Source organism: Prionailurus viverrinus, chromosome A1, assembly GCF_022837055.1.
Source record: "Prionailurus viverrinus isolate Anna chromosome A1, UM_Priviv_1.0, whole genome shotgun sequence".
Lineage (NCBI taxonomy): Eukaryota > Metazoa > Chordata > Mammalia > Carnivora > Felidae > Prionailurus > Prionailurus viverrinus.
The window spans coordinates 18,094,501-18,121,523 of record NC_062561.1 but is presented as its reverse complement, the minus strand read 5'-3'; the positions used below and the strand labels follow the sequence as shown (position 1 = coordinate 18,121,523).

General features: G+C 40.5%; 1 protein-coding gene across 4 annotated transcripts in view; it reads right to left on the bottom strand.

Moving 5' to 3' along the window:
• Positions 1–27,023, bottom strand: part of COG6 (component of oligomeric golgi complex 6) — a 131,226-nt gene that overhangs the window by 30,880 nt on the left and 73,323 nt on the right. Inside the window, exons 19-20 of one of the 4 annotated variants that reach the window (XM_047850798.1) lie at positions 7,509–7,631; positions 840–5,803 (exon numbers count right to left, since the gene is read on the bottom strand). The exons of 1 other annotated variant lie outside the window; for it this stretch is intronic. In XM_047850798.1, the coding sequence (XP_047706754.1) occupies positions 5,740–5,803; positions 7,509–7,631 (187 nt within the window). In that variant the 3' untranslated portion in view covers positions 840–5,739. Of the gene's footprint in view, positions 1–839; positions 5,804–7,508; positions 7,632–19,466; positions 21,015–27,023 lie in introns of those variants that run through there. 2 more of the 4 variants (XM_047850809.1, XM_047850814.1) reach the window with 2 other exon arrangements.

The following is a 27,023-nucleotide window of genomic DNA, read 5'->3' as shown; positions in this document are numbered from 1 at the left end:
GATTGCTACTGGGTGTTTGTTGATGTAGTCTTTGAATAAAATTGGTCGGCACACATTTTCTTAAGATAACAACCACACGACACGCAAGTTGTACTTTACTGCTCTAGCTCCCTACTGCTTCCTTGTCTTTCCTGTCTGCTTTTTCTTTTTTCTTCTGATAGTTCCTAGAAACAAAGCCAGACACCAGAATAAAAGAGCTGATACTACTATTCTCTTCAGTTGTTTTCTGTAGCTTTTTAAATGTAGTCATATTTTTCTGACTTTGTTGATTCGAATTTTGCCTAAACAACATCTTTCCAAAGTATCTCCCAAAAGATTGTTTTAGATTATTTCCAGCTTTCGCTTGAGCTGGCATCTGGATGCTTTATTTTGTTTTTGGTGTATTAAAATGTAATACTACATTAAAAAAATAACTAAGTAATCAGCAATCAGTACTCACTTGAGCAAGCTCTGGGTGAGTGGGGGCAGGGAGGCTCTGGTGGGACCCTCTCATGTTAGGGACGAGTGAGCCACAAAGATGTATTACAGGGTCACAAAGCTGGTGGGAGTCAAAGCCTAGACTAGAACCCAGATGTCCTCATTTTTCATCTAGAACTTTTCCCGTGACACCAAGGATTAAGTGAGTAGAGACAACTGAGTTGTGTGCATTTTTTTTCTTTTTCCCAATCTACCTTTCAGCAATATAACCATAATAAAGATAAGAACTGCTAACATCCAATGAACGCTTACTTCATGCTTATCCCCAACCACAGATCAAATAGGAGAGCAACTGAGCATAATGTAAGTTGTACCAAAAACACTAAATACAGTTCTCGGATTTTTTCACAACCATATTTAATGAGTATCCCACGTTCTGTTCGAAACACCAGAAATAAGTGGCCGAACAATTTATTAAAAAGCAAACAAACAAACAAACATGAATTTCTAGTAGCAAAAAGAAGCCTTCCAAATGTACATTACATTTATAAAGTTTTAAAATTACATGAAGGTTGGGGAAAAACAGATAATATGGAAGATTCTGCAAGTCACAACTGAGATGCCCTTTGGCAGATAGACACTCAGGGCTTACTGCCCTATTCGGAGTGCCAGGGAGGCAGTTGGATGGGCCTTTTCCTGCAGTTAGACAATCCTACTCCATGAAACGGAAGATCGTTCTGGAGCTTGCCCACTCAGCTGCACAAAGTGCACCCATGTGGGTTCCCGCCACCATTTTACACTGGCCTACTCAAACTTCTGACAACCGTCGTGTTCCCTTGTGTGGTTGATTTTTAGGTTCATTTTCACCAATAGATATATCATGGAGCAAACAAAAATGTCAATAGATAAATAATTTCCATTTCCATCAGGACTAATTTGAGTACGGGATGACAGGTTTACACAGGCTGACACAGCATTTCTTATTCTAAAGAACGTGTTCATGTTTCAATAACAAGGAGCTGCATATTAGGTGGATGGAACATAAGTCACAGGAAAGAATTAGCCTATTTCCACAAAACTACCAGCCTTAAAAGAGTCCTGACGGGAGTCAGGCGAGCGCCGAATTTCTCCGTTCCAATGACTACTCTCTAGAGAACCGATGAGTGACAGTGGCCTGGTTCTTTTAGAGACTGGGCACCTCCAATCTCCAATCAGACAATCTTCAGTTCAAGGTTTTGTTTTGTTTTGTTTTCTTCCTGTTCTAATCAAAGCAGGGGTGGACAGAGATAATTAGCTTCTAATTACTGAAAATCATGGTGTCCTGGCCTCTGTGGTGGTCAGCAGAAAAGTATCTTCTCTTCCTCTTGTCTGTTAGGAGCCTCACAAACAATCTCCAGAGCTCAGGGCTCCCCCTAGTAGGGAAATCCAGATCACCTCTCCCTTCACACAGCCAGGGGAGTCCATTGGGAAAATACTCACTGCTGCCTCAATCCAGGCCTAAGCCTCTTCCCAAGAAACAAGTGTAGGTAAATATCCCAAAGGAGAGGCACCCTCGGAAGACCAGTCTCCTTCCTCTGGTTGCCTCTGAGACAGATTTGCTCTTTTCCCTTCCCGGCATTAGGATGGAGGGAGGCTGGAGAGGTAAGGAGAGCACAGGGTGGACAGAACTGTCTTTGATCCCTGTTCTGCCACCGGGGAAAAGTCCCTCAACCTCTCAGACCTTCCCGATTCTCATCTGGAGAACAGCGATACCACAATGTCTGCTTTGTGGGGTTGGGGAAACCCGGGGAGAGGCTGAGGTTCACGGCATCCCGTAGCTCTGCCTTGGTGCCTCTGGATCAAACACACGGGTCTCGTCGGACACCGAAACAATGCACAAAGGAGTGCCCGAAAGTCTCGCAGTGTGACCCGAGCGGGGCAAGCGCCTTTCCGAATCTGCCGGGAATAGGCCAGAGAGCCCGTTGGCTCTGTTAACCTGCCCAGTGATAGTCGGGGGACAGGCCCTGAGTTGTTCGGGAGCGGGGCGGTCCTCGTCCCTCAGCCTTGTATGGGACGCCCCCTAGTGGTGGCAGCTCTTTCCCCGCGCTCCCCTGAGTGGGTGGCAGCTGTGGGCCGCTGGGCCCGCTTCTCCCCGTGACAGGAGGAGCGGTGCCTGCTTGAGCCCCGGAGAAGGCAGGACTTTTTCTCAGTGAAAATGAACCCTAAAAAGACGATTCATATCATCAAATGAGGTCTTGCAGAAACGAGAAGAGAAGACAATGAGGAACAAAGAGGGCAGTAACTACACGCTTCAGTTGTTACCAAACTTTTCAGTAATTAAAACCTGATTGGGAGAAATGAAAGCCCGTGATCCTAAGGCTTTTTCATTACGAGTAAGCCTTTTACAATTCATTCTCGAACCGTTCCTCTGAAAGCCAATTTGACAGCGGGCTTTGTTCAGTAGTCTGACTAATGGCTACAGCCACCCCGGGAAACACAAATGAATTTCTTTTTATTTTTAATATAATCAACTGGATTACTAAATAACGTAGAAAGGGAAAAAATGAACACACACACACACAATGGAACATAATACAGTCAGACTGGGGAGGCGATGGGACAAAAAGCATTGGGCCCAGTGACCGAAGGCTTGGCTTCAGTCCAGCTTCTGTCACTTACGTAAGACAAGTCACTTAATTGTCTCTAAGTTTCAGTTTCTTTATCCGTAGAAGCAGGAACAGAAATAACATTGCACTCTGAGGACCTCAGTGGACAGACGACTGACGGGCCGTTCAGGAATAATGCTTTGTAAAAGCCCTGTACTAACGTTACAGCTCTTAGCGTCACTGTTGCCTGCCTCTGAGGACAGCTCCGTCAGCATGCGGGAGACTCGGGGTGGCTCATGTCGCCTTACGGGGCCCTGAGGGCAATGGTATTCTACTGACGGCCCAAAGAGAAAATGCAGCTAATATGTACAAGATAACAGCAGTAGCGGTGGGTGCTAATTACATAAATCCCCAAATTACCACCTGTGATACAACCAGAAAATGTTCATACCTTCTGGTATCTTATTGATGTCTCATTTTCTTTGCGGGACACATTTAAATCGTGAAGAGTACCAAGTAGCAAGCATCTTAGACCACAGCACAAGGAATTTTGGTTTAGCTGCACTTGGCAACGTGAAGGCACCTAGTTGCCGGGAGATGTTGCATTTTCCCTAAGGCAAGGAAGTTTGCCAATGTGCCCCACCAGGTGTTAAGGTACCCTGCTCGAGCATTTCCTCCAACCTCACCGATAGGAAAACTGAGGCTTAGAGAGAGCAACTAGTCTGTCCAAGTTCCCACAGGTCCAAATGATGCTCGTAACCATTATTTCATACTGGACCGGACACAGGACACTGTGGGAGGAATCTGGAAAACTGCAAAAGCCACCACCTGGCAGGAGGGGGCCACGCGTTGGTTCAACCACTTTGGAAAGCAGTTTGGCATTCTCTGAAAGCCTTGAACGTTCTGATATGCTAAAATCCAGAAATTCCACTCCAAGGTAGAGAAATTCCCACGTATTTGTACTTTGTTTGTGTAGCCAGGAATATCACGGAAGCCTTGCTCAGAGTGCAAAGCAAACAAACAAAAACACCTAGAAAACCCAAAGGTTCATTCGAGAGGGGGGTGGCTACAAAGAAGGTGTCACACAAGAGTATACAGCAATGGCTATGAATGAGCCAGAACTCTGGAGAGTTGCAGACATGAATCTTTCGCATGACACTACATGGAGGAGAAAGCTACAGAAGGCTACCTACGGAATGATACATGCGTATGTGATGGAACTTTCCAAAAAAATGAAGCGACAGGTCAGAACAAAGTTCAAGCAAATGGTGCCTTCGGAGGGCAAGGGTGAAACGAACACCCCCAGGTAGATGCGAACGCGTTGGGAACATTCTAGTGAGTTGGGCGACAAGTCCTTGGGTGACCGCTTTGTCCTGCTTTGTGCGACCACGTAAACTAAATCACTACTTTGCATGAGGTACCTATCTCATCATTAAAACCTCTGCTTTAAAGTTACCACGGGTAGGACGGGGGTACAGAGGCCGCCGCCTCTCATCCCCAGCCCGAGGCACCTAGAGCCTAGACGATTAACAGGGAAAACATGAGGCCAAGGTGCATGGCTCCGATTATCCGAGTTTGTTTTTCCGGCCCCTCCAAGCTAGGAGGCTACCTAGGGCTCCGGGTCTGGATAAACAACACCGCCGGCACAGCAGAGCGGATGACAAAGTTCTAGGCCACCCACACAGCAATCAAGAGCTCCGCTGGGTGGGCCAGAAATTGCAAATGTCCCTGCCCCTTGGCAGCAGTGAGCCACCTGTGGAGAGCAGCAGGGGCGGCCGCCGCGGCAGTGTTCCCGTGCTGGAGGCCCAGCTGCCCCCGGGGGCCAGCAGCTGAGTGCCAGCCAGCGAGACATGGACACCAGGCGCTCCAGCTGGGGCAATTTATGTGAGTGGATAATTGCACATAATAGAGTTAAAATATAATTGCCTCATTAAAATGGGTTACTAAATCTCATTGTGTGTGAGTGTGAAAGAGATAGACAGAGACACGTGTGTTAAACTGCGAGAAAACAAAATTGCATAAACGCATGTGAACGGGAGCAGTCGGAGCGCTTGACTGAGCCACCTCGACGGGAGGAGACCCTGGTGCCGGACGGAGCCTGCCGAAGGACTTGGGATGATGTCTCCTCGCACAGTGATGAGGGCTCGGGGTTGGGCCTCGCTAACGGCAGCCAGGTCCTATCCCTGCTGGGGAGTCTCCAGTTTGCAAGGTAGAGTCTTGGGTGGCAAAGATCTGCTCTGTCCCCTTCCCCGTCTCCGGTCTCCAGAGTCCATCGTGGCCTGGCTGCCCAAGCAACCGAGCTGTAGGGCAATCTTCACGCCTGCTCCCCTTCACGGCAGCTCTCTGAGCTGAACCTGGAGCCGTCTGCCCGGGTGACAGGTAAATCGAGGTACCAGAGAATAACTGCGAGGAGCCCTCGCCAACCTGTGAGGGGGCCCGCACAAGGGACAGTTCCTCCTCCTCCCTGTAAGAACGCACACCAGCGGTCCCTGGCTAGATTCAGCAAATGTCCCACTGTTCGAGCGCCCGGGGATACTGCTCTGCTGTCCTCACGGGTGGTGCCCCAATGCTCCCATCTGAGCACCACCTCCATTTCTAACACCCACATCACCAATGGCCCATGTGAGAGTTCCTAAATGGAGACAAATCCAGCTACTCACCTCCTCTGGATTATTTTGTTAAACAGTTATTTCTAAAATTAACTCTGAGCTCTCATCACCCCAAGAGCCACGCATGGTCATGCCTCACTTTGTTCTCGAGTTTCTAACGTGCACGCAGTCTGGCAATCACCACCTCTCCGTCTGGAAGGAGCAAAGTGAAGTTTTGTCTCAGAGCACTCACACATTAAAATGTCAAGGCTAATGAGTTATTTTCTTTTCAGTATTAGAAAGCAGATAAACATTAACAATCTGGTTCAGCAAGTGTCACGAACAAAACCCAAATCCCACGTCCAGGAGTGTTGACTGCGGCCACAGCTGAGGCAAGGGAATGGAGACGGCAAACGGCGGAAGAAGGGGAGAGAGGGGAGGACTGGACACCCGGCCCCAATCCGGGCACCGGACACTGACTGGGCCCCGTCCCCCTAACCAGCCTGTGTGACTGACTCACCTCCGCTGCTGAGTCCCTGACTTCAAATGCAGATTTTCACGTATATGAACAGATTTGTTTCGGTGCATGATTAAATACTCTCTTGATTCGTCAGATAAGTTCAGAAGTGCAAAAAGGAGGAGGATGAGCGTTTTAATTACAAGCAATTCAGCCTGGCAAATAGAACTCTCAACCTGCCAAGTCCTGGGCTTCTAAAGCTCGCCAAGATCCCCATCTGCTTCTACGGGGGATTGGGGAGGGGGTGCTGATTCAAGTTCCCACAGAAAGAATTAGAAAATCTTGGACCAAACGCTTAGCTCTAACAAATAAAGAGCCTCGGTTCTGGATAAAAGTCAAATTGTGAAGATACCGCACAGCTCTGTTTTTTTGGGTTTTTGCGGGGGGGCGGCTGTAGAACAGGGCGAGATGTAGACAGGGAAATGACAGAACCAGATTTCAGCTCATCTTGATGAAATTCTGGAGTTACAAAGGCTACTCTTGTTCCCTCAGGTTTTTTTGGGTGCGGGCCAGGGGTGCCTGGATGTCCATAATCCCTGAATGGATCTCCCTATCCTGCCCCCAGGCCCGGGTTCCTTGAGTGCCAGGATACCCAGAAGCCTCAGAATGGAGCCCCTGAAATGTTATGAAACGGGAATTGGCAACCCTTTCCTCGGAGGCTGCCAAACTGGAGAAAGAGCCGTGGAGGCACAGGAAAGGTGAATGCAATGTGCCGTCTGGGTGTCATGACTCAGCTTGTAAGGTGCCCCCAACTGTGCACCCGCCACTCGAGTGGCAGGCAGATGGAGGGCAGATGGGCAAGAAGGGTGGGCACGGGGGCAGCATCGGGGAGGGTCCCTGGAAGCCAGCAGTGGCCGGGAGGCAGCTGCGGAGTCTCAGCCAGGCTGGCACTGCCATCAGGAAGCTTGGAGTGCCACCCCCTGGTAACTGAGCCAGGGGTTGGTTGCTAAATCCTGTAACAGAACCCTCCCTACAGGCACTTGGCATTTGAGCCTTAATGGTTTTGGCACGCGGCCTAATTACTCAGAATATGTGCACGGTTAGACAGTAATTCCTTCATCACGTTCCGTGAGTATCTGCACACAGCACAGAAGCTGTGATATTTTTATTCCAATAATTTCTTTGCCGACCACCAAACTTCTATGAAAAAGTCTCAGAGGCTATTAGATATAAACCACCCTGGGTTTCACATTAAGTTGATGCTTCGGATTATGGACAGTTTGTATAAACCTCAGAACGTCCACCAAGGCAGAGAGTTGCCTCATTTCGTTCAAGAAACCATCGACAAAGAATGTGGCTACACTCAGTGATGAAAAGGATTCACATCATACACCGTCTCAGAACACTGGAAGCTGGCGTTCTTGCTTACGCTTGCTAACGCAATTATGCACCACAACTCACTGTGAGATAAGGTCATTTTGGTTCATGAAATCAGATTGTCTTAACAGGTTGATCTCGTAGAGATTCAAGTCAGATGCTGGTATTCCAAACACAGTCAGAGCCAACAGAATCCAAGTCACCCACCTGAGGGTTTGGGAGAAGAATAAAAGTGAACCATATGAATGGTAACTCAATGCGCTCTGCGAATTTAGCTTAATTTGCCCTGGGACCAAAGTGACGGGTGTTGCCAGGAGTTCATAGATCAATGACTGGCTTAACTGATCAGGCTACAGTTTATTTTTCTAACTGTGAAGTAGGACACAGGGGGCATGGCAGAAGGAAATCTATTGTCATCGTCAATCGTTCTTTTTATGAAACAAATTTTATTGCCTCACTCCCTCGTTACAAATGTTAATAGTAAAAATACAAATCACATACTTCTGAGAAACTAAGGGTGCAAAGAAAAAAATCAGAATAGATAAAGTTGAAATGTCTAGAAATAGCCTCAAAACATGTAAGGCAAAAACTGAAAAAAAAAAAAAACTAAAAAAAAACAAGCAAACACACAATCTTAGTTAACATTTTTAACAAGTATCTCTCAGCAGCTGATGTAACATGCAGATAAAATACCTAAATCCAATAGATGATTTGAACAAGATTAACAACATTTATCCCCTCAACATGTATAGAACTCTGCACCCAATAACTAAGAACACATCCTTTCCAAATATAAAGGAGACATCCTTCGCTAAAATAGTATTCTGGGGGCGCCTGGGTGGTTCAGTCGGTGAAGCGCTGGACTCTGGGTCAGGTTAGATCTCATGGTTTGTGAGTTCGAGCCCCACATCGGGCTCTGCACTCATGGTGCATTGATGGGTTTGGGATTCTCTTTCTCTCCCTCTCTCTCTCTCCCTCTCAAAATAAAGGAAGAAACTTAAAAATAAATAAAATAGTATGCCGGACCGTAAAACAACTATGAACAAATATATAAAGATTGATATACAATATACTGGCTGGCTACCGTGGAGTTAAACTTGATATCAATAATCAATAGATGACTAGGAAATCTTCATGTTTGGAAATACATTTTGAAGTAGTCCATGCGTCAAAGAAGAAATCACAATGAAAGTTAGAAAATATTTTGAAGTGAAAAATAATGACAGTATGCCACATAAACACATGGATATGGCTAAGTTTATGTTTACACAGCAATACAGATATTTCAATGAATATATTACCAAAAAGAGTTTGAAAATTGATACTAATTTTCCTTGACCTACAATAGGCTTGTCTCATTAAATCCACTGTAAGTTGAAATCAGTTGAAAATGCATTTAATATACCTAATCTACTGAACATATAGCTTAGCCTTGCTAGCCTACCTTAAGTGTGCTCAGAACACTTAGAGTGGGCAAATCATCTAATACAAAGCCTATTTTAGAATAAAGTGTTGAATATCCCATTTAATTTCTAAAACACAGCACTGAAAGTAAAAAACACAATGGTGGTAAGGGTATCAGTTGTTTACCCCTGCGATTGCGAGGCTGATTGGGAGCTGTGGCTCCCTGCTGCTGTCCAGTATCACAGGAGAAGATCCTACTGCATATTACTAGCCCAGGGAAAGATCAAAATTCAAAATCTGAAGTACAGTTCCAACTGAATACATATTGCTTTTGCAACACTGCAAAGTCAAAAAATTGTAAGTTGCGCTATAGTAAGTCAGGGACCATCTGTATATGCATCTACTTCAAGAAGGTAGAAAATGAATGGGGAGCATTCGTGGCTCAGTTGGTTAAGTGTCCGACTTTGGCTCAGGTCATGATCTCACGGTTCATGAGTTCGAGCCCCGCGGCAGGTTCTGTGCTGACATGTCAGAGCCTGGAACCTGCTTCAGATTCTGTGTCTCCCTCTCTCTCTGCCCCTCCCCCATTCACGCTCTGTCTCTCAAAAATGAATAAACATTAAAAAATAATTTTAAAAAAAGAAGGTTGAAAATGAAGAGCAAATAACAAAGTAAAAGGAAGGAAATAATAAAAATAGAGCAAAAAATCAATGAAATGTAAATAAAGATAATCAACCATGTCAAAACCAGACTCCTTGAAAACACTAACAAAGTTCATAACTCTTAGCAAGACTAATCAAGAAAGACAGAATAAATTATTAATACCATGTCCACAGACATTAAAAAAGATAAGGGGGGGGGGTGCCTGGGTGACTTAGTTGGTTAAGCCTCCTACTCTAGATGTTGGCTCAGGTCATGATCTCACAGTTCCCTGAGACTGAACTCTGCATTGGGCTCAGGCTCTTGTGCTGACGGCATGGAGCCTGCTTAGGATTCTCTCTCTCTCTCTCTCTCTCTCTCTCTCTCTTTCTCTCAAAATAAATAAACTTTTTTTTAAAGATAAGAACATTAAGGAGAACATTATGACAAATTTAGATGAAATGGACATATATATTCAAAAACAGAATTCATCAAAACTGACACAAGACAAAATGGGCCATATGAATACTCTTAAATATATTTTAAAAATCGAATCCAAAATTTAAAACTTCTCACAAAGACATCTCTAGACAAGTTGGCTGCTCTTGGAATTCTTCCAAGTACTTAAGGAAGAAGTAACAATAATCTTACACAAACTATTCCAGATAGGAGAAAAAGAGATTATGTGCTAATAGGTCAGTACAATCTTGCTACCAAAACCTGACAAAGATATTAAAAGAAAGGAAAATTACAGGGCAATCTGCCATGGGAATAAAGGAAAAACTATAAATAAAATATAAATAAATCAAACCAAGAGGTATATAAAAAAGATTGTTCTTTATAACCATTGGGTTTATTCCGGGAATGCAAAGTTGTTTTGACATTTGAAATTCTCCACATTAAGCAAAGAAAGGGGGATAGAGACTACAGTTACCTAAAAACAAAAAACAAAACCTACATTTGATAAAATTCAATACTCATTATGATTTAAAGTAATCAAAACAAACCAGGGACAGAAGGGGACTTTCTTAATTTGATAAAGCTTATTTACAAAATATCAGCCTAGGAAAAGCTTTCCCTCCTTCCTCACATTTTGGAAAAAGACAAGGGCGATCGCTATCACCACTTCTATTCAACACTGTACGTGTTGTACTGGTTGGACACTGCACAGTGTCATAGAGCCAGAAAGACTAACAAGAAAGAGTAAAACTGTCATTCATCATAGACTGTGTGACTGAATTTACAAAGTTTACACAAGCATCTACAAATACCATTTGGAATTTACTAGTAAATTTAGCAAGATCACTAGTCAATATACAAAACAAAACTAAATCCAGTGGTTTGTACAAAAAGAGAAAAGAATACAATCAGTCTGGGATCATCCCAGGAATGCAAGAGTGACCTATGATCAGAAAAACTACACATGTCATTTACCACATTAACATTAAAAAAGAGAAGAGCCATATGATCATTTGATGCTCTCTGATTAATCTACTGAAAACCTACAGCAAACGTAATTCCTAATGGTGAGATACTGGGAACATCTTTAAAATCTGAATTACAAAAAGTGTCCATTATCATTGCTCTGGGTTAACCCTGGGCTGGAGGTCCTAGTCAGCACAGCAAGACAACAAAAGAAATGAAGGGCATAAAGATTGTCAAGAAGGAAACAAAACTGTCATCTAGTCTCAAATAATATAAATGTCTATATAGAACCCCCCCCCCCATCATTAGATGTGAGCTAAATGCTTAGATCTAAGGTAATCAATATAGAAAAATCAATTCTGCTTCTATACACAGCAACAGATAATTTTAAAATGTAATTAAAAAATAGATACCATTTACACTAGGAATGAATATAACAGTTTTCTCAGATTTATATGAAGAAACATCCATTTTTTTTGAAGAGCACTAAAACTACTGCAATGTAGGGACAATTTAACGTGCTCATGATTTGGATTATTAACCTTCATAAAGATATTCATTGTACCCCAACCGATGTATAGGGTCCAAGTAATCCCAACCATATTCCCAATGGCTGTTTGCGAAGTAGAAGTTGATTTTAAAACCCAAGTGGAACCACAAAGAGCCAAGAACACCTGAGGCATTCTAAATGAAAAAGACAAAATGGAACATCCTACCAAATATCAAGATTGTGAAGTTATAATATTAAAATATTTGTTATTGGTGCAGGAATAAGTAAACCTACGGAAAGAATGTGAGAAAGATCCAGCAGTGTATCCACATACACAAAAATTTGATTCACGACAGAGACGGCAGGAGTCTCACCCACTGTATCACACACAAAGTAGGAGGCAATACTAATTCTGCATCATCTCCTGATACCTGTGGTTACCAAGAGCAACACCATGGCTAACGAGTTACCACTTGCAAGGAGAAATCACAGGTAAGTCACAGGAGTGTATTTGCACATTTGCACGGTTTCTGCAAATTCCGTTAGGATTTACTATCGTATGATTCATTGCATCAACCTGTTAACACTCGGTGGGTGAGTGATTTCTTTGTAGGATTGAGAATGAAGGCAGGGTAACTGGACCTGGTTTTTTCGCTTTTGTTGTGTTTAATGGCAGCCTTCGGGCTTTTGAATGCTTGCTTGCTTACATCGTTGTTTATGAAAAGGCGCTCTGAAACACAGTTTTGAAGCGACAAAAATTCCCGGTCTTCTATCAAATACAGATTGCGAGTCTGTCAAATACTAACCAAATCTTTGGTTTCCTTTTTTAAGACTTGGCTTCCTAGGCAAATCCATTTTTCTACCTCAGTGTATTCCTCATTACCCTTTTATATTCCATCTGAGGCCTGGCTTGCAGATAGAAGCCAGCTCTTGTCTGAATTCCCCAAACTAGGATCATACATATGATATCCCTAGACAGGCTCATGGCATCTCAACACATGAGACCTAACTTTAATGCTGGCTTGCATAAGAAAAATCGCTCTTGCTTCTCATCATTCTGCTTTTAGTAGGCAAAAAACTAATGTGTGCTCCGGTGGAATTTCAGATCTTGACATTGATGGAAATAAAGAGAATATTCAAGTAAATTAATTTCCTGCTGGCAAAGCTATAAACTTTCAAAATCCTGGATTGGCTGGGACTTTAACTGTTTAACACATACTATGAAAAAACACTTTGTCAAAAGATGATATATCCTCTCAAAGCATGCAAATATTTCATATGGATATTTTCAGACCTATCAAAAATTTTCCCAATTCACCTTATCTTCATAAGTTTAGTACCATTTATTTTTACGTACTAAATTATCACTTCTAGGAAGGTTTTTTTTTTTAAGTGCTAGTAAAGTTTTTATTTTTGACATCAATGTTAGTTGAATTTGATAGACTTAAATGATTATTATATTTATTTCTTAGCCAATTTATAGTAACTTCATATGTGGATCTGAAAACACATAATTATATCATCTATCTGCAGAAGCACATTCTAAGGGGAGATAAATCCATATTTTCAAGATAGTTGTGCTGAAATATAATTATAGCCCCAAAGTAACCATACGTAGATCTGTGTATTTATATTATTTAAGCAGTATATTTAACTAAATAAGAGAAAGAAACTGACCTGCTCCAAGTATTCAACATTATTATGTGACTCCGCATTTTACTATCTATTTTAAAATCTATATTGTACAGAAGGTGAAAATTTGTTGCCTATTTAATATAAAGTCACAAAGACTTACACCTATGTTTCCTTTTGAGCGTTTTAGTTCTTAACTTTTACATTGAGATCTTTGACCATTTGAGCTAATTTTTGTATATGGCATGAGATACAGGTCCAACTTCAATTTTTCTTTTAAAGATTTTAAGTAATCTCTACAAAGTAGGACTCAACCCCACAACCCCGAGATCAAGAGTTGTGTGCCCCACTGACAGAGCCAGCCAGGTGCCCCAGGTTCAATCTTTTTGCGTGTGGATTCCCAGCTTTTCTGGTGCCATTTGCTAAAAATAGTATCCTTTCCCCATTGATGGGTTTTGGCAGCCTTGTAAAAAAATCAGTTGACGATGGATGTATGATTTTACTTCTGAACTCCAAATTCTATCCCATTTATGTCTGCCCTTATGTCAATATCACACTGTTTTGATAACTGTGGAATTGTAGTAAGTTTTAAAATTGGGAAGATTCAAGATTGTTTTGGCTATTCATGGTCCCCTGTATGTCCATATACATTTTGGGATCAGCTTGTCTATTTCTGGATCAAAACAAAAAAAAAAGGGCAAATGACATTTGATAGGAACTGCATTGAATCTATAGATTCGTTTGGGGAAGATGGTCATCTTAATACTGAGTCTTCATCCATGAACATAAAATGCCTTCCCATCTGTTTGGGCCATCTTTAATTTTTTTTCAACAGTGTTGGGTAGCTTGCAGTGGGATAAGTATATCACTTCCTTGGTTAAATCTATTCCTAAGTATTTTACACTTTGTGGTGCTACTGTAAATGGAATTGTTTTCTTACTTTAATTTTCAGATTGTTCATTACTAGTGTATAGCGTCTTTTTCACAAGTGTATTCAAACACATCTCTACATGCCTTACATAATGGCTAGCCCATCCAGCCGCTGAAACACTATTTTTCTATTCTATATTTTCTCTATGTCTGTCATAATCTTTATTATTCCCTTCTTCTTGTTTTCAGTGTCGTTTAGTCCTTTTTCTAGTTTTTTTTTTTAAGGTGTAAAGTTGGGTTAATTTATTTCTTCTTTAATGTAAGCTATCCATTTTCTTCTGAGCACTGTTTTTGCTACATACTGTAAGTATCGGTATGGGGTTTTATACCAAACTTTCATACATCTCACAGTTTTCTCTAATTACTTTGTTATTTTCTTTCTAACCCACCGGTTATTTAAGAGCATGTTGTTTAGGGCCGCCCAGGTGGCTCAGTCGGTTAAGCGTCCTACTTCATTCAGCTCAGGTCACGATCTCATGGTTCGTGAGTTTGAGCCCCCCCCCCCCCCCCCCCGTTTGAGCCCTCCCCCCATCGGGCTCTGTGCTGACAGCTCGGAGCCTGGGGCCTGCTTTGGAATGTGTGTGTCCGTCTCTTTCTGCTCCTCCCCTGCTCATGCTCTCTCTCTCAAAAATAAATAAGAAACATTTAAAAAGATTATGTTGTTTAGTTTCCCTATTTATTTTCCTTTTGTTAATGGTTTCTAATTTTGTGTCATTGTAGTCGGAGAAGATACTTTGCATGATTTCAATCTTTTAAAATTTACTGAGACTTGAGATGGGGCCTAACACACGGTCTGCTTTGGAGAAAGCAGAGAGCATGTGGACTTGAGAGAAATGTGTACTGTGCTATCAGATGGGGTGCTCCACTGATGTCTATTAGGTCTAGCTGGTTTACAAGTGTTGCCCGAGTCTTCTGCTTCCTTGCTATTCTTTCTTTGTTAATTCAAGTGGCTGTCTAGTATCCTTTCATTTCAGCTGCAAGGACTACCTTTAACATTCTTTAGGGCAGGTGTGATAGTTTTTGTTTATCCTGAAATGTCTTAAGTTTGCCTGTATTTTCACATGCAGTTTTACTGGCAATAGAAATGCTTTTTGGCCTCTATAGGTTTCTGATGAGAATTGTAATAATTATATATATATATATATATATATATATATATATATATATTTATATTATATATTATATATAAATCTCCTATCCTATCCATATATATATTTATATTTAATTTATATAATTATATATATATAATTATATAATTTATATATATGTATTTAATATATATATATAAATCTCCTATCCTATCCATATATATATATATGTCCTATATATATATGTCCTATATATATATATCCTATATATATACATATATATAGGACAGGCAGAGGAAGAGAGAGAGAGAATGAGAGAGAGAGAGAGAGAGAGAGAAGAGACCCCAAGCAGGCTCCACACTCAGCACAGAGCCCGACACGGGGCTGGATCCCATGACCCTGGTGGCATCATGACCTGAGCCAAAATCAAGAGTCGGATGGATGCTCAACTGACTGAGCCACCCAGGTGCCTCAAAGCATCGTGATAATCTTATTGTAAATCACATGTATATGATGAGTTATCTTTCTTTTTGCTTTCAAAGTCCCCTCTGAGTTTTTGGCTTTTGATAATTTAATCGTGATGTGTCTCAGTGTGTATCTTTATCTGGGCTTGGTAAACTTCTTAAATGTGTGTTATTATATTTTCAACAAACTTGTACACTTCCTGAAAAAAATATTTCTTCAAATATTTTTTTGTCCCCTTTCCCCTTTCTTTTCCTTCCAAGACACCCATTGTGTGAATATTGTTGATAACATCTCACAGGTCTCTGAGGCCCTGTTCACTTTCTTCTATTCTTTTTTCTTTCTGTTCCTCAGATTGCATAATCTCTATTGATCTAACTTCAACTTTGCTGATTCTTTTTACTGACTGTTCACAGCTGTCCAACTCCTATAGTGGATTTTTAAATTTCAATTATAATTTTCAACCCAAGATAGTTATACTTTTTATAAAATTATGACTTTAAATTATAATTTTGGTAAGTTTATAACTTTATGAAAACATCTTTTCCAATTTCTACCTCTTTACTGATATTCTCTGTTTGAGGAGGCATTGTCCTCATACCTTCCTTCAGTCCCTGAACACATCTAAAATTGCCGATTTAAAGTCTTTGTCTACTAAGTCCAACATCTGGGCTTCTTCAGAGACAGTTTCTACTGAGTGCTCCCCCCCACCCTCCCCGTGTTCTGGCTGTCCTTTAGGTATCTTGTAAACAATTTTTCTTGAAAAGTGGGCATTTGGAACATTACAATGCACACATTCTGCTGAAATCAGATTCTCCTACCCTGCACCTCAGAGTTTGCTGTGGTCGGTGCTTTTTGTAGCTGTTGTTGTGTGTGATTTTGCTAAACGCATCCTGTAACATTGACAATTGCTCTGCTGTGTGTGACCACTTAAAGTGGTCCATTAGCTTAGCAGTCTGCTAACAATTGGACAGAGATTTCCTTACGTGTCTGGAACCAAAACAACCTTCCAGTCTTGACTGGGGTGTGCTGTGATGAGTGTTGGGGCATGCCTTCAAGATGCAACCAGAGGTGACAGCTTAGGGTCTCTCTGGTCTTTTCTGGGCATGCAGTCCTAAACAACACATACATAGCTTTCTAGATTTCCAAGGATATGTCTGGGTTTTTCCATGCCTTTACGGAGATCTCACTGCTAACCTTCCTTCCTAAGCTTTTTGCTTAGTCTATTGTTCATCCCTATGCTTATCTATTGCTTCAGGCAGAAGAGAAATGTACGCCCCCTAACTCTCCCCCTATCCTGGGGTGGTGACTTTAGCATTGGAAATGTTCCAAGTTAGATGAGATAAATATAAGCTTTTAGAACAGGAATCTTCTGGGTAGGCATGAGACAGATAAAATAAAAACATTCTTTGCAAAAGGCTACTGCAAAGCTTGGGAACAAGGCACAGGGCTAGCTTAAAATTCCAGAAAGCATACTGTTATGAAGACTCAGCTTTTTTTTGTTTTTGTTTTTTAAGTATAACCTGACTTGCTGTGAGCTAGTTTCTAGAGTTCTAAAAAAAGTTGTTTTCGGTGGTTCTTGGGGGCCAGTTTTATTGTTGCTTTTATGGAGAGTCAGAATTTTGGGATTCCTTAATACAGTTTTACATCTTAACTAGCTAATTAATGTAACCTAGTCAGTATGTTCATCTCAGAATGAGAAATGTACAGTTGTGCTTTAAAACCTTCTTTTCTGTGCTATCAGCCTCTTAAATATCAAGTACATACATCTGGCTGTTACAGAGGATGGTGTTAGTTTCATTTTTTGCCTCTCACCTACATTCAAAACCCCTCAATGAAACTGCATTATGTTTACTTAGAATACATGTGACCATTTTTGTGCAAGACAGGGATGCAATGATGGATGCACATTTTAGCAAGCTTCTAAAATCCTGTATATTACAGAGCCTGGTGTTGGTAGCTACTTAATAAACTTGTTTAATAACAAGAATAAGTAAAAAACAAAACAAAACAAAACAAATAGTTAACATATATTGAATTCTAACTCTTACCCCAGGTCATGAGCTCAGCAAGTTTTTAGAAATATTTTTAAATTGTAAAATATACAGGTAAGAGCTCATGTGGGGCTCCTGGGTGGCTCAGTTGGTTGAGCGTCTGACTCTTGATTTGGACTCAGGTCATGACCCCAGGGTCATGGGATCGAACCCTGCACCAGGCTCCACACTGAGTATGGAGTCTGGTTAAGAGTCTCTCATTCTCTCCCTCTGCCCCTGCCCCTGCTTGCATGCACTCTTTCTCTTAAAAAAAAAAAAAAAAAAAAGAAAGAAAGAAAAATTAAGGTAACATATATGTAAATTTTAGAGATTTAAATGAACACTCAGGTACCAACAACCCAGTGTAAGAGAGCATTAATAACTTTGACAGATCTGCTGCCTCCCTCCTCAGAGATCGTCTTGAATTCCATGCTAATCATTTCCTATATTCTCCTCATAGCTCTATCACACGTGCACCCATGATATACGACTGGTGTACATTAACGTACAATTTTGTTTTACCTTTTACAAAAAAAAAATTCTATAAATGGACTCATACTCTTCTATAGTTTTTTCTTAAATATTATTTGAAAATCATTCATTTTTCAATACTGTAGAATATTCCATTATATGGATATATCTAAGGACACCTGAGCTAACAGCAGTCAGGAAAGGCTAGGCTATGCTGAGGTAATAACTCCTAAGGGGAGGAAAAAAGACATTCCAGGATCAAGCCCTAAAGTATGTCAACCTTTAAAAGTTGTATAGAGGCAAAAGAACCAGGGAAGGAAGTCAAAAAAGGGTTTGGCCTGAGAAACAGAAGGAAAACTAATAGAAAGTGGTACCACAAAAGCCTGGAAAACAACAACAACAACAACAACAGTATTTCAAATAAGGATAGTGAAGAATCCATTGGATTTGACACTATGTAACAGTAGGAGCATCTCATGAGGTTTAGTTGTGCTGTGCGGTGAGAGGCTGAAGCCTCACCGGGGGGATACTTTAAAGACACAATGGCAGGGGAAGTAGAAGACAGCAGGTGTCAACAACCACAAAAAGAAGCTGAGAGATGACGGTGTTGGGATCTGCAAGGTGCAGAGTTGTTTGTTTGCTTTAAAAACGTTATCAGCACTAGAGCGCTGTATATGCTACTGAGGATAATCCTCGGGACAGGCCACGGAGCTGCGGGAGCAAAATGAAGGGATAACTCAAGAGACAAAAAGTCTCTGAAAAGGTGAAAAGAAAGAATCCAGAGTGCGAAGGAAGGGAAGAGCCTATGACAGGACGAGGGGCAGTGTCTCCAAGGCAGAAGGAGGAAAGACGGAGAAGGCGAGTGCCACATTCGAAGGTAGGAAAATAGGGGAGCTTAATCTAACAGCTTCTATTTTCTCTATGAACTACGAAGGTCTTTACCTAAGAGTGGGGTGGAAAGTCATCTTGAAAAGCAGAGAGATGAGTTTAGCCAAGAGACGGGAGGTAGAACTACAAGGCAATACTGAGTGCCATTTGAAGACTGTGAACATGAATTTAAAAAGTCAATCAGTCCATTTATGTGATTTTTCTCAGGTAACGTTCACTTGTTCAAGTTCAGGTGCAGAGAAAGAAACCGAAGAGAAACCTTCAATAAGAGAAGGTTTTTGCCAGGCAAATACTTTTCTCTGAAGAAAAGGCTGACACGTATTGACTAAGGTTATACTTAAGCCACATCAAAACAGTTTAAATTGCAAACTATGAAGTCTATGGCAAATACAAGCGTTATGTTCATGGATTAGCACGTACAGTCTTTTGTTTTAACTTCGTGCTCAAGGTTATACTGATAGTACCTTCTGCTCACCCATCTTCCACTGCTTATCTCAACTTCGTCCTACCCTGTACCTCCCTTTCTATTTGTACGTTTTCTGGAAACACAATGATGAGATATATAAAAACACTGCAATTATCACTGTTCTAGAAATAGTTTTAATATGTTGAGAAAACCATGTAAAAAGACAAATACACCTTTTTCCCAGAAAACAAAGGAATTCACTGATGGCAAGGTAGCAATCTTTTCTTCACAGTGGAAATAAATTATATAAAATTTAAGCTCTTGATTTATATCATACTTTATTTTTTTATCTTTTCTATATCACACATACTCATTGAAGGAAAAAGACTGTGAAAGCTCAGATACCAAAAGAGGTAAGTAACTGCTCTGCCTCCAAAATAATCATATTAATATAAACAATTATAAATTTCAGACTGGTGAACAGGCCACGTTCTGTAAATACTAACACATTATACATTGCGTATCATATAAACATTAGTTTTATCTTACTACTTTGCAAAATATTTTAACTTTGTCCATTTTTTCCTTATGCCTCAGTTTTCTTGCTTGTAATTTAGGGACTGACCTCTTTTATAGATTTGCCAGAAATTAAGATATTTTGCTAAGAAGAATTGTCTTTGAAATCTTATCAAAAAAGTACTGAGATTTATTTTTTTGAAAAACAAGGTGATTCTGAATCTTACTCATAAGTAAAGTTCTAAATTCAGAGCCCCAATCATTCTCTGTGAGCCGTCACCAGGGGGACAGATACACCGTCAATGAACAATTGCTACTCAGAATTTTCCCGCCTGCGTTAGAGCAGGTCATTATTTCTTTGGTTTGAACAAGAGATAAAATTTGTAGTTGGCTGGGTTTAGAGCTCATATTATGTAAGAAGTATCTATCGTTAAACACTAGACTTATAGGCATATAGGATGCCTATATTCCTAACGTCCTTTCGAAGTGCTGAACTTCACCGTGAGTTCAGTCCAGGGCGCGCACAGAGAGAAATCCACCCTGTTTAAATTACTTCTCTCTCTTTTCCCACTTTTTGCTACGTGTATATTTCTGCTCCTCAGCTTAAATATATCCACTCACATTAGTAACTAATAAGAAACCAAATTAATCTTTAGGTAAAGAGACGTTATGTCACATCTTCATAACTAATTCTTCAGTTTCAACAAGTTTCTTATGTATGATTAATTTGGAACTGATGTCGTAAAGAAAACTCCCTCAAACCTCTCATACTTCTTTTTTCCATACATTTATATTCCCGAAAACTGCCGAACCGGGGAGGTGGCTGCAGAGAACAGAGCATCTCTACGTAAGGGGCAGATACAGAGCAACACAACCCAGGTCAGCATGAAATTACTTCCTGTTATTGTGACCAAAGAAATTATCGAGACCTACAATGAAATGATACAAAGAGAATCATAACCGTCAAATTTCAGAGCAAAGAGCACCAACTGAAGAACAAGAACACCTTCCGAGTTTTAGGGGAGGCGACATTTCGCTGACACATTCAAATAAGAGGATCAGGAGAGAAGGGTCTGCACTTGCTGTGGCGATCGGTGTAGAATGCTCTCCGGATCTTTGTATTCGTTGACTGGATTCATCACAGCGGCATACACTTCCCCATAGGCTCTGCAGACTAATTCTGTAGATTGTTTTATGATCTGCTCTCTAGTGATAAGCAAACAATATGTGAACACACACCGGAAAGTAAAATACTAAGGATAGTAAGAAGCTTCATATTTGAACCAATGCATTTCACTTTCATAATTATCACATACATACTACAAAGAAGTTATTGTACAACCACACAAGTGACTTACTTTGGTTTGGGAATAAAACACACTATTTTATATTCGTTATTTATTCATTGTTGCAGACGGGCAGGGACTATGTTCACAGCTGTATCTTTATGATTACTAAACAAGAAATGGAAACTGTGACCTATCATCAATGTGCTGATTTTGCAAACGTGACTGATAACACATTAACCTTGAAGAAAGAGGCTTATAATTATTCATACTTGCCAATACTTCAAACCTCAGAATAACTTACAATATACTGTCCTTTCACATACTGTTATATATACTGTTATAAATACACTGTTTAGCTCCTACACTAGTAACCACATTTTAGATTTCACGTATATTGCCGGGTAAAATAATGTGACACTTGCCTACAATAGGCAACAGCATTTTCCACAAAGATCATCTCTACATAAGCATATAAAAGAATAAAACCTTTAAAAAAATTTGTTTTAATCCTTATTTGTGTTGAGAGAGAGAACAAGAGACAGAGTGCGAGCATGGGAGGAACAGAGAGAGAGGGAGACACAGAATCGGAAGCAGGCTGCAGGCTCTGAGCTGTCAGCCCACGGCCCGACGCAGGGCTCAAACTCACGGACTATGAGATCATGGCCTGAGCCAAAGTCGGATGCTTAACTGACTGGACCACCCAGGCACCCCTTTTATTTACATTGGTTTTAATAAAAAGAACGTATAGATCTTTAAATGTCCAAATAAATTTTTAAAAAATCTCTTTCAGTAAATATATACTAACTCCAAGTGGATTAGAAAGCATTTTTTTATTTTTTTAATGTTTACTATTTTTGAGAGAGAGAGAGAGACAGAGTGCAAGCAGGGGAAGGGCAGAGAGAGAAGGAGACACAGAATCCGAAGCAGGCTCCAGGCTCCGAGCTGTCAGCACAGAGCCCGACACGGGGCTTGAACTCACCAACCACAAGTCCATGACCTGAGCCAAAGTTAGACACTTAACTGACTGAGCCACCCAGGTGCCTCAAAGAATAAAAGGTTGTAAATGAACTGAAGCAAATTTTTTAAAAATCTGGCCAGAAAAAAACAGCACTGGGTTCATTAAATCTGCATCAGCTCTCTCTCTCTGCGTTTTCACGACATTTACTTCATACCAGCCTCAGCTACTTCTATTCCTGTATCACTGTATCTAGTGATAAAAACAGGACTTTTTTTCTGATTTTCACAACTCAATTTAAAGATGTCTTTCAAGCTTTACTCCCAAACCTTCTTTTCTAGTTGTTTCTTCTTTCTGTCAGTGGCACGGCCACGTTTCGTCACCTCCATTCAGACCCTAACGAACCCTTGTACGGAGTACAGAAAAAACTCCTATCTGGTCTTCCCCACTTGAGTCTCTTCCACATTCAATCTACAGTAAGCACTACTGCTAGATTAATCTTTCTCAAGCGTACCTTCTATCCCGTCCCTCCCCCACCCAGGGCCTTCCTTCAAGGAGCGTCAATGGCTTCTTCTGGTGCCAGAGAAGTCAAAATCCCTCACTCGGCCATTTAAAACCCTTTAGAATACCTTCCGTAGCACAACTCTAATCCTGAGGTCTGGATCATCAGCACCCTGTTCCGATGGGGTCTCAGACTCTTGGTGGGGTGAAACAACTTGTCATTTCCCTAAAACTGCTAAAGCGTACATAATAAGAGTGGGTAGAAGAAAGTTACGCTGAGTAAATTCTCTGAGCAGAGTGGAGTGATGCTTCTGGCTATGCTACCTTTTCATTGGAAGGGAGGATGGTAAAAACTGGTTCGGAAATCTACTTGACCAGATGAGCCTTCCAGATATTTTTGATCTCTTAGTGATCATTCCTATCATTAACTGAACTTAACAATTGCATAGATAGATATGATGCAAAACTATTTTCCATAAATGAAATAGATTAAAAATACTATAACCTGGCATTTTATTTTATTTTTAACATTTATTTATTTTTGAGAGAGAGACACAGAGCATGAGTGGGGGAGGGGCAGAGAGAGAGGGAGACACAGAATCCAAAGCAGGCTCCAGGCTCCGAGCTGTCAGCACAGGGCCTGACGCAAGGCTTGAACTCACTAACTGTGAGATCGTGACCTGAGCAAAGTCAGACGCTTAACTGACTGAGCCACCCAGACATACCTATCAACTGGCATTTAAAAAATTTGTTAAATATGATACACATTTGATGCCCATTTTGCAACATGTCAAAAATAGATTTCTGATATAGTGTTTTTTGTTCTTTACTCAAAGCAGCAAGACAGATTTTTGGGGGGTGTATAAAGCATCCATTACTTACACCTCATATTCTAAAATCTATACTCAGTCCCCATTACTTATACCTCATACTCTAAAATCTATACTCAGTCTGTACATAGTGTGTTATTTGTACCACATAAAGAATACAAAGAAACAAGGCTATTCCCTCTCGTAAGAAATTTAAAATCAGAATACAGCACAATGAATATTAAATATAATTTTTTAAAATCCAGAGTAACTGGTAAATGTAGAATGAGTTGTTGAAAAATATAAAGTAATACATTTTAAATTTTAATCTTAAGTCCAAAGGATGAAAAAATTTAAATTTATTGAAGTTTAGTTGTAACCCAGGGCATGCTTCTATTTATAAGCTAAACTAGCTTACAAATGTCTACAACTCACAATGCAGCAGAAAAATCATTACAAATCTGCAATGGAGAAAACCAGAATAAAGCAATACTGCTAAGACACAAATAAATAAAATCAAGACAACAAGACCAAGTCAGAGTTTATCATTTATTTTCAATGTTGGTGTTTGATAGTATAATACAGTTTCTCATTCTGCTCCTCAGTTTAGGAAGCTACCAAGATAGGGAAGGGATTAAAAAAATGAATACGGCTGTGCTAAACAAGATAAGAGATACCAAAGCTCATGGAGAAAGGAAGTCTTCCATGCAGTGGGGTGAATAAAGGGAAGGGGAAAGAACTGTTAGCCAATAGGAGAGAAATGCAATGGAAAGAGAGATTCTCCAGAGCGAATCTGAGTCAAATCCAAACTGTAAAGAGCGGGGAACTGTGATTGATAACGACTCCCCATTCCTGGACAAATGTAAGAGTTCACTATCACTACCAAAGCCGGGTATAGAGTCATACACTCACACTCAATGCTTTGTTTCCAGTGAATCATACACAGTAGAGAGAAAACAGTACAGTGATGGACATTATTGTCAGAAGACCTTGAATCTAGTCGAAGCTCTGCCACTTATTACTGTTGCTTTGAACAAGAAATTTAGCCTTTCTGGGACTAATTTCACCACTGGAAGGCAAAATATTGAACTTGATACTTACAAGATACTTTCAGTTTTTAAATTATCCCATTGAGGATTAAGAGCATTTTAATGATCTGCTGGTGAAAAAATAAAAACTCGGGTGCCTGGGTGGCTCAGCTGGCTGAGTGTCTGGCTCTTCGTTTGGGCTCAGGTCATGATTTCACGCTTGTGAAATCGAGCCCCGCATCGGGCTCTGCACTGAGTGTGGAGCCTGCTTTGGATTCTCTCCTCTCTCTTTGCCCCTTCCCCACTCGTGTGTGTTCTCTCTCTCTCTCAATAAATATGTATAAAAAATAACAAAAAATAAAAACTCTATGTGCCTATCTAATTTATACACATACGTACATATGCATACATACATACATCCCTCCCCCCACGTTATTTTGGGGAATTGGGTTTCTTAAATACTGATGTATAATAAGCATATCAGTTATCTGTACACAAAATGGGAGGTATCTGAGGCGCTAACATGGGTTTACCTTCTTGCCATTTTACTATCCCCTCCTCTTTATTTATAGTGCTAATTACTATGCAATTATTATGTATCTTTTACCTTAAAAAGTATATATGTACATCTGTGTATATATCTATCTGTTTGCCTGCCTGGTGTCTTGGTCCAAATTATTCACTAATATCATTTATAAAATACAGAGTCTCAAATAATGATGAATCATTACAGTGACAAATAATGTTTAAAATGGAAGTTTCAGGTATTCTCTAACTAAATACAAAATCACTGACAAATCACCTCAGTCATACGCTTCTGAAAACTCGGAACGTGCTCATCTGTTGATCGCCTCACGTACAAGAAGGAAGAAAAGCAGTACGTGTTTTCAGTAGTGTATGCTGAGCACTGGCGCGAGCACGGGCATTCACCTCGGATGGCCCGCCACACTGAATTCTGATCAGTCACGGCCAAGACCATAGGTGGTGAATGGAGAGTACCTTTAGGATTATTTCTACAGGTTAAAAATCTGAAGACGAGTCCTGCTTTTCACATAAGCAAAAGGGCCAGTTGAAAGGGAAAAAAGAAATATTTGGATGCAGGCTATGACCATCTATAAAGTTAGACCGTTAACTGCCTTGGTCTCTTTACCACCGTGAAAATCTCATAGGTGGTCACTTATCAGGTGGTGCCCTATTGGCCTTTGGACAGTTTAATAATCCTCACAGTGCAATTATAACTTTCAAATAATTAAAAACATGACTCACACAGATAAAAAATGAAAGAGTGCCAATGACTTAATAACTCCTTAATGAGGAACTACTGAGATGGTAAAGCTGGTTCACAGAACATTCTGAGGAACTGGTCATTTTTAGGCATTTGAAAAGGAAGGTTAGAATAAAACATGGGTTCATGTCCCCCAGAGCAAAAAAATACATAGGACATGAAGAAGCACGGGGCCTTTAATCATCAACAGTAAGCCGAGCATCAAACTATGATACATGCCCCTAAATAATTAAATAATTCTCGAAGGGCCTGGTAACGATGCTTCAGTGTGACCCTGAAAGGACACGTTGCTCTCCCAGACCTGATCTGCCCTATTTCCAAGTTTTGAAAAATCTTTCTTACATTTAGAAAGTAGTTTGCTATACCAGTGTATACATCAAAGATAATAACCATGCGGTTAACTACTGGAAAAAAAAATGGAAGGAGATGAGGATATTATAAAACTGGAGGGAAAGGCAGTATTTTTCTTAGGCATCAGAATACCATGCATTAAGAAATTCAATGTGTCCAGTTATAAATGTTACAATGCCAAACAGTTTATTATAAATGTCAGAAGTACTAACAAAGACTAATATATAATTAAATGGAGATGCCACCCATTTTAAAACAGATTCACAAAACATTTAAAATAATTATTTAAAGCCTTTAGCCGTGATAAGAAATGAACTGCATACTTCCAGAATCAGTGAGCTTGTCATTAATCAGTACTTTAGGATTTTTTGGTTGCCATAACAACATGACACAACTTTCATCATTACCATAAACCCAGCATTTCTAAAAATAGCTATTTCAACAGTCAGGCTCTGTGATCACTAAAATTGGGCTTTATTACAGAACCACAGTTAAGAGTGCAATCAAATGCATCACAGGAGAGAAGGTATTAACAGCTTAAGTCTTGGAAAACGAAAAAGAAAAGATGATAATGTATCTAGGAATAATAGATGAAAGAATTTTGATTTTTCTTTTTATCATAATACCAAAACCAATGATGTCACAATGGATCAAGTTGATTTTTATCCCAGGTCAGCTTTCTGTCACTGACTGTAAAATTAAAGTACATTTTACATAAGACCAAACCCACATATCTCATATAAGTGTTAACCTATCACATATGTAAATATTTTTGAGCTTCCTTTAAAAATAATAATATAATCTCAGGGCCCCTGTGTGGCTCAGTCGGTTAAGCGTCTGACTTCAGCCCAGGTCACGATCTCACAGTTCGTGGGTTCGAGCCCCACATCGGGCTCTGTGCTGACAGCTTGGAGCCTAGAGCCTGCTTCGGATTCTGTGTCTCCCTCTCTCTCCCTGCCCCTCCCCAGCTCATGCTCACACTCTGTCTCTGTCAAAA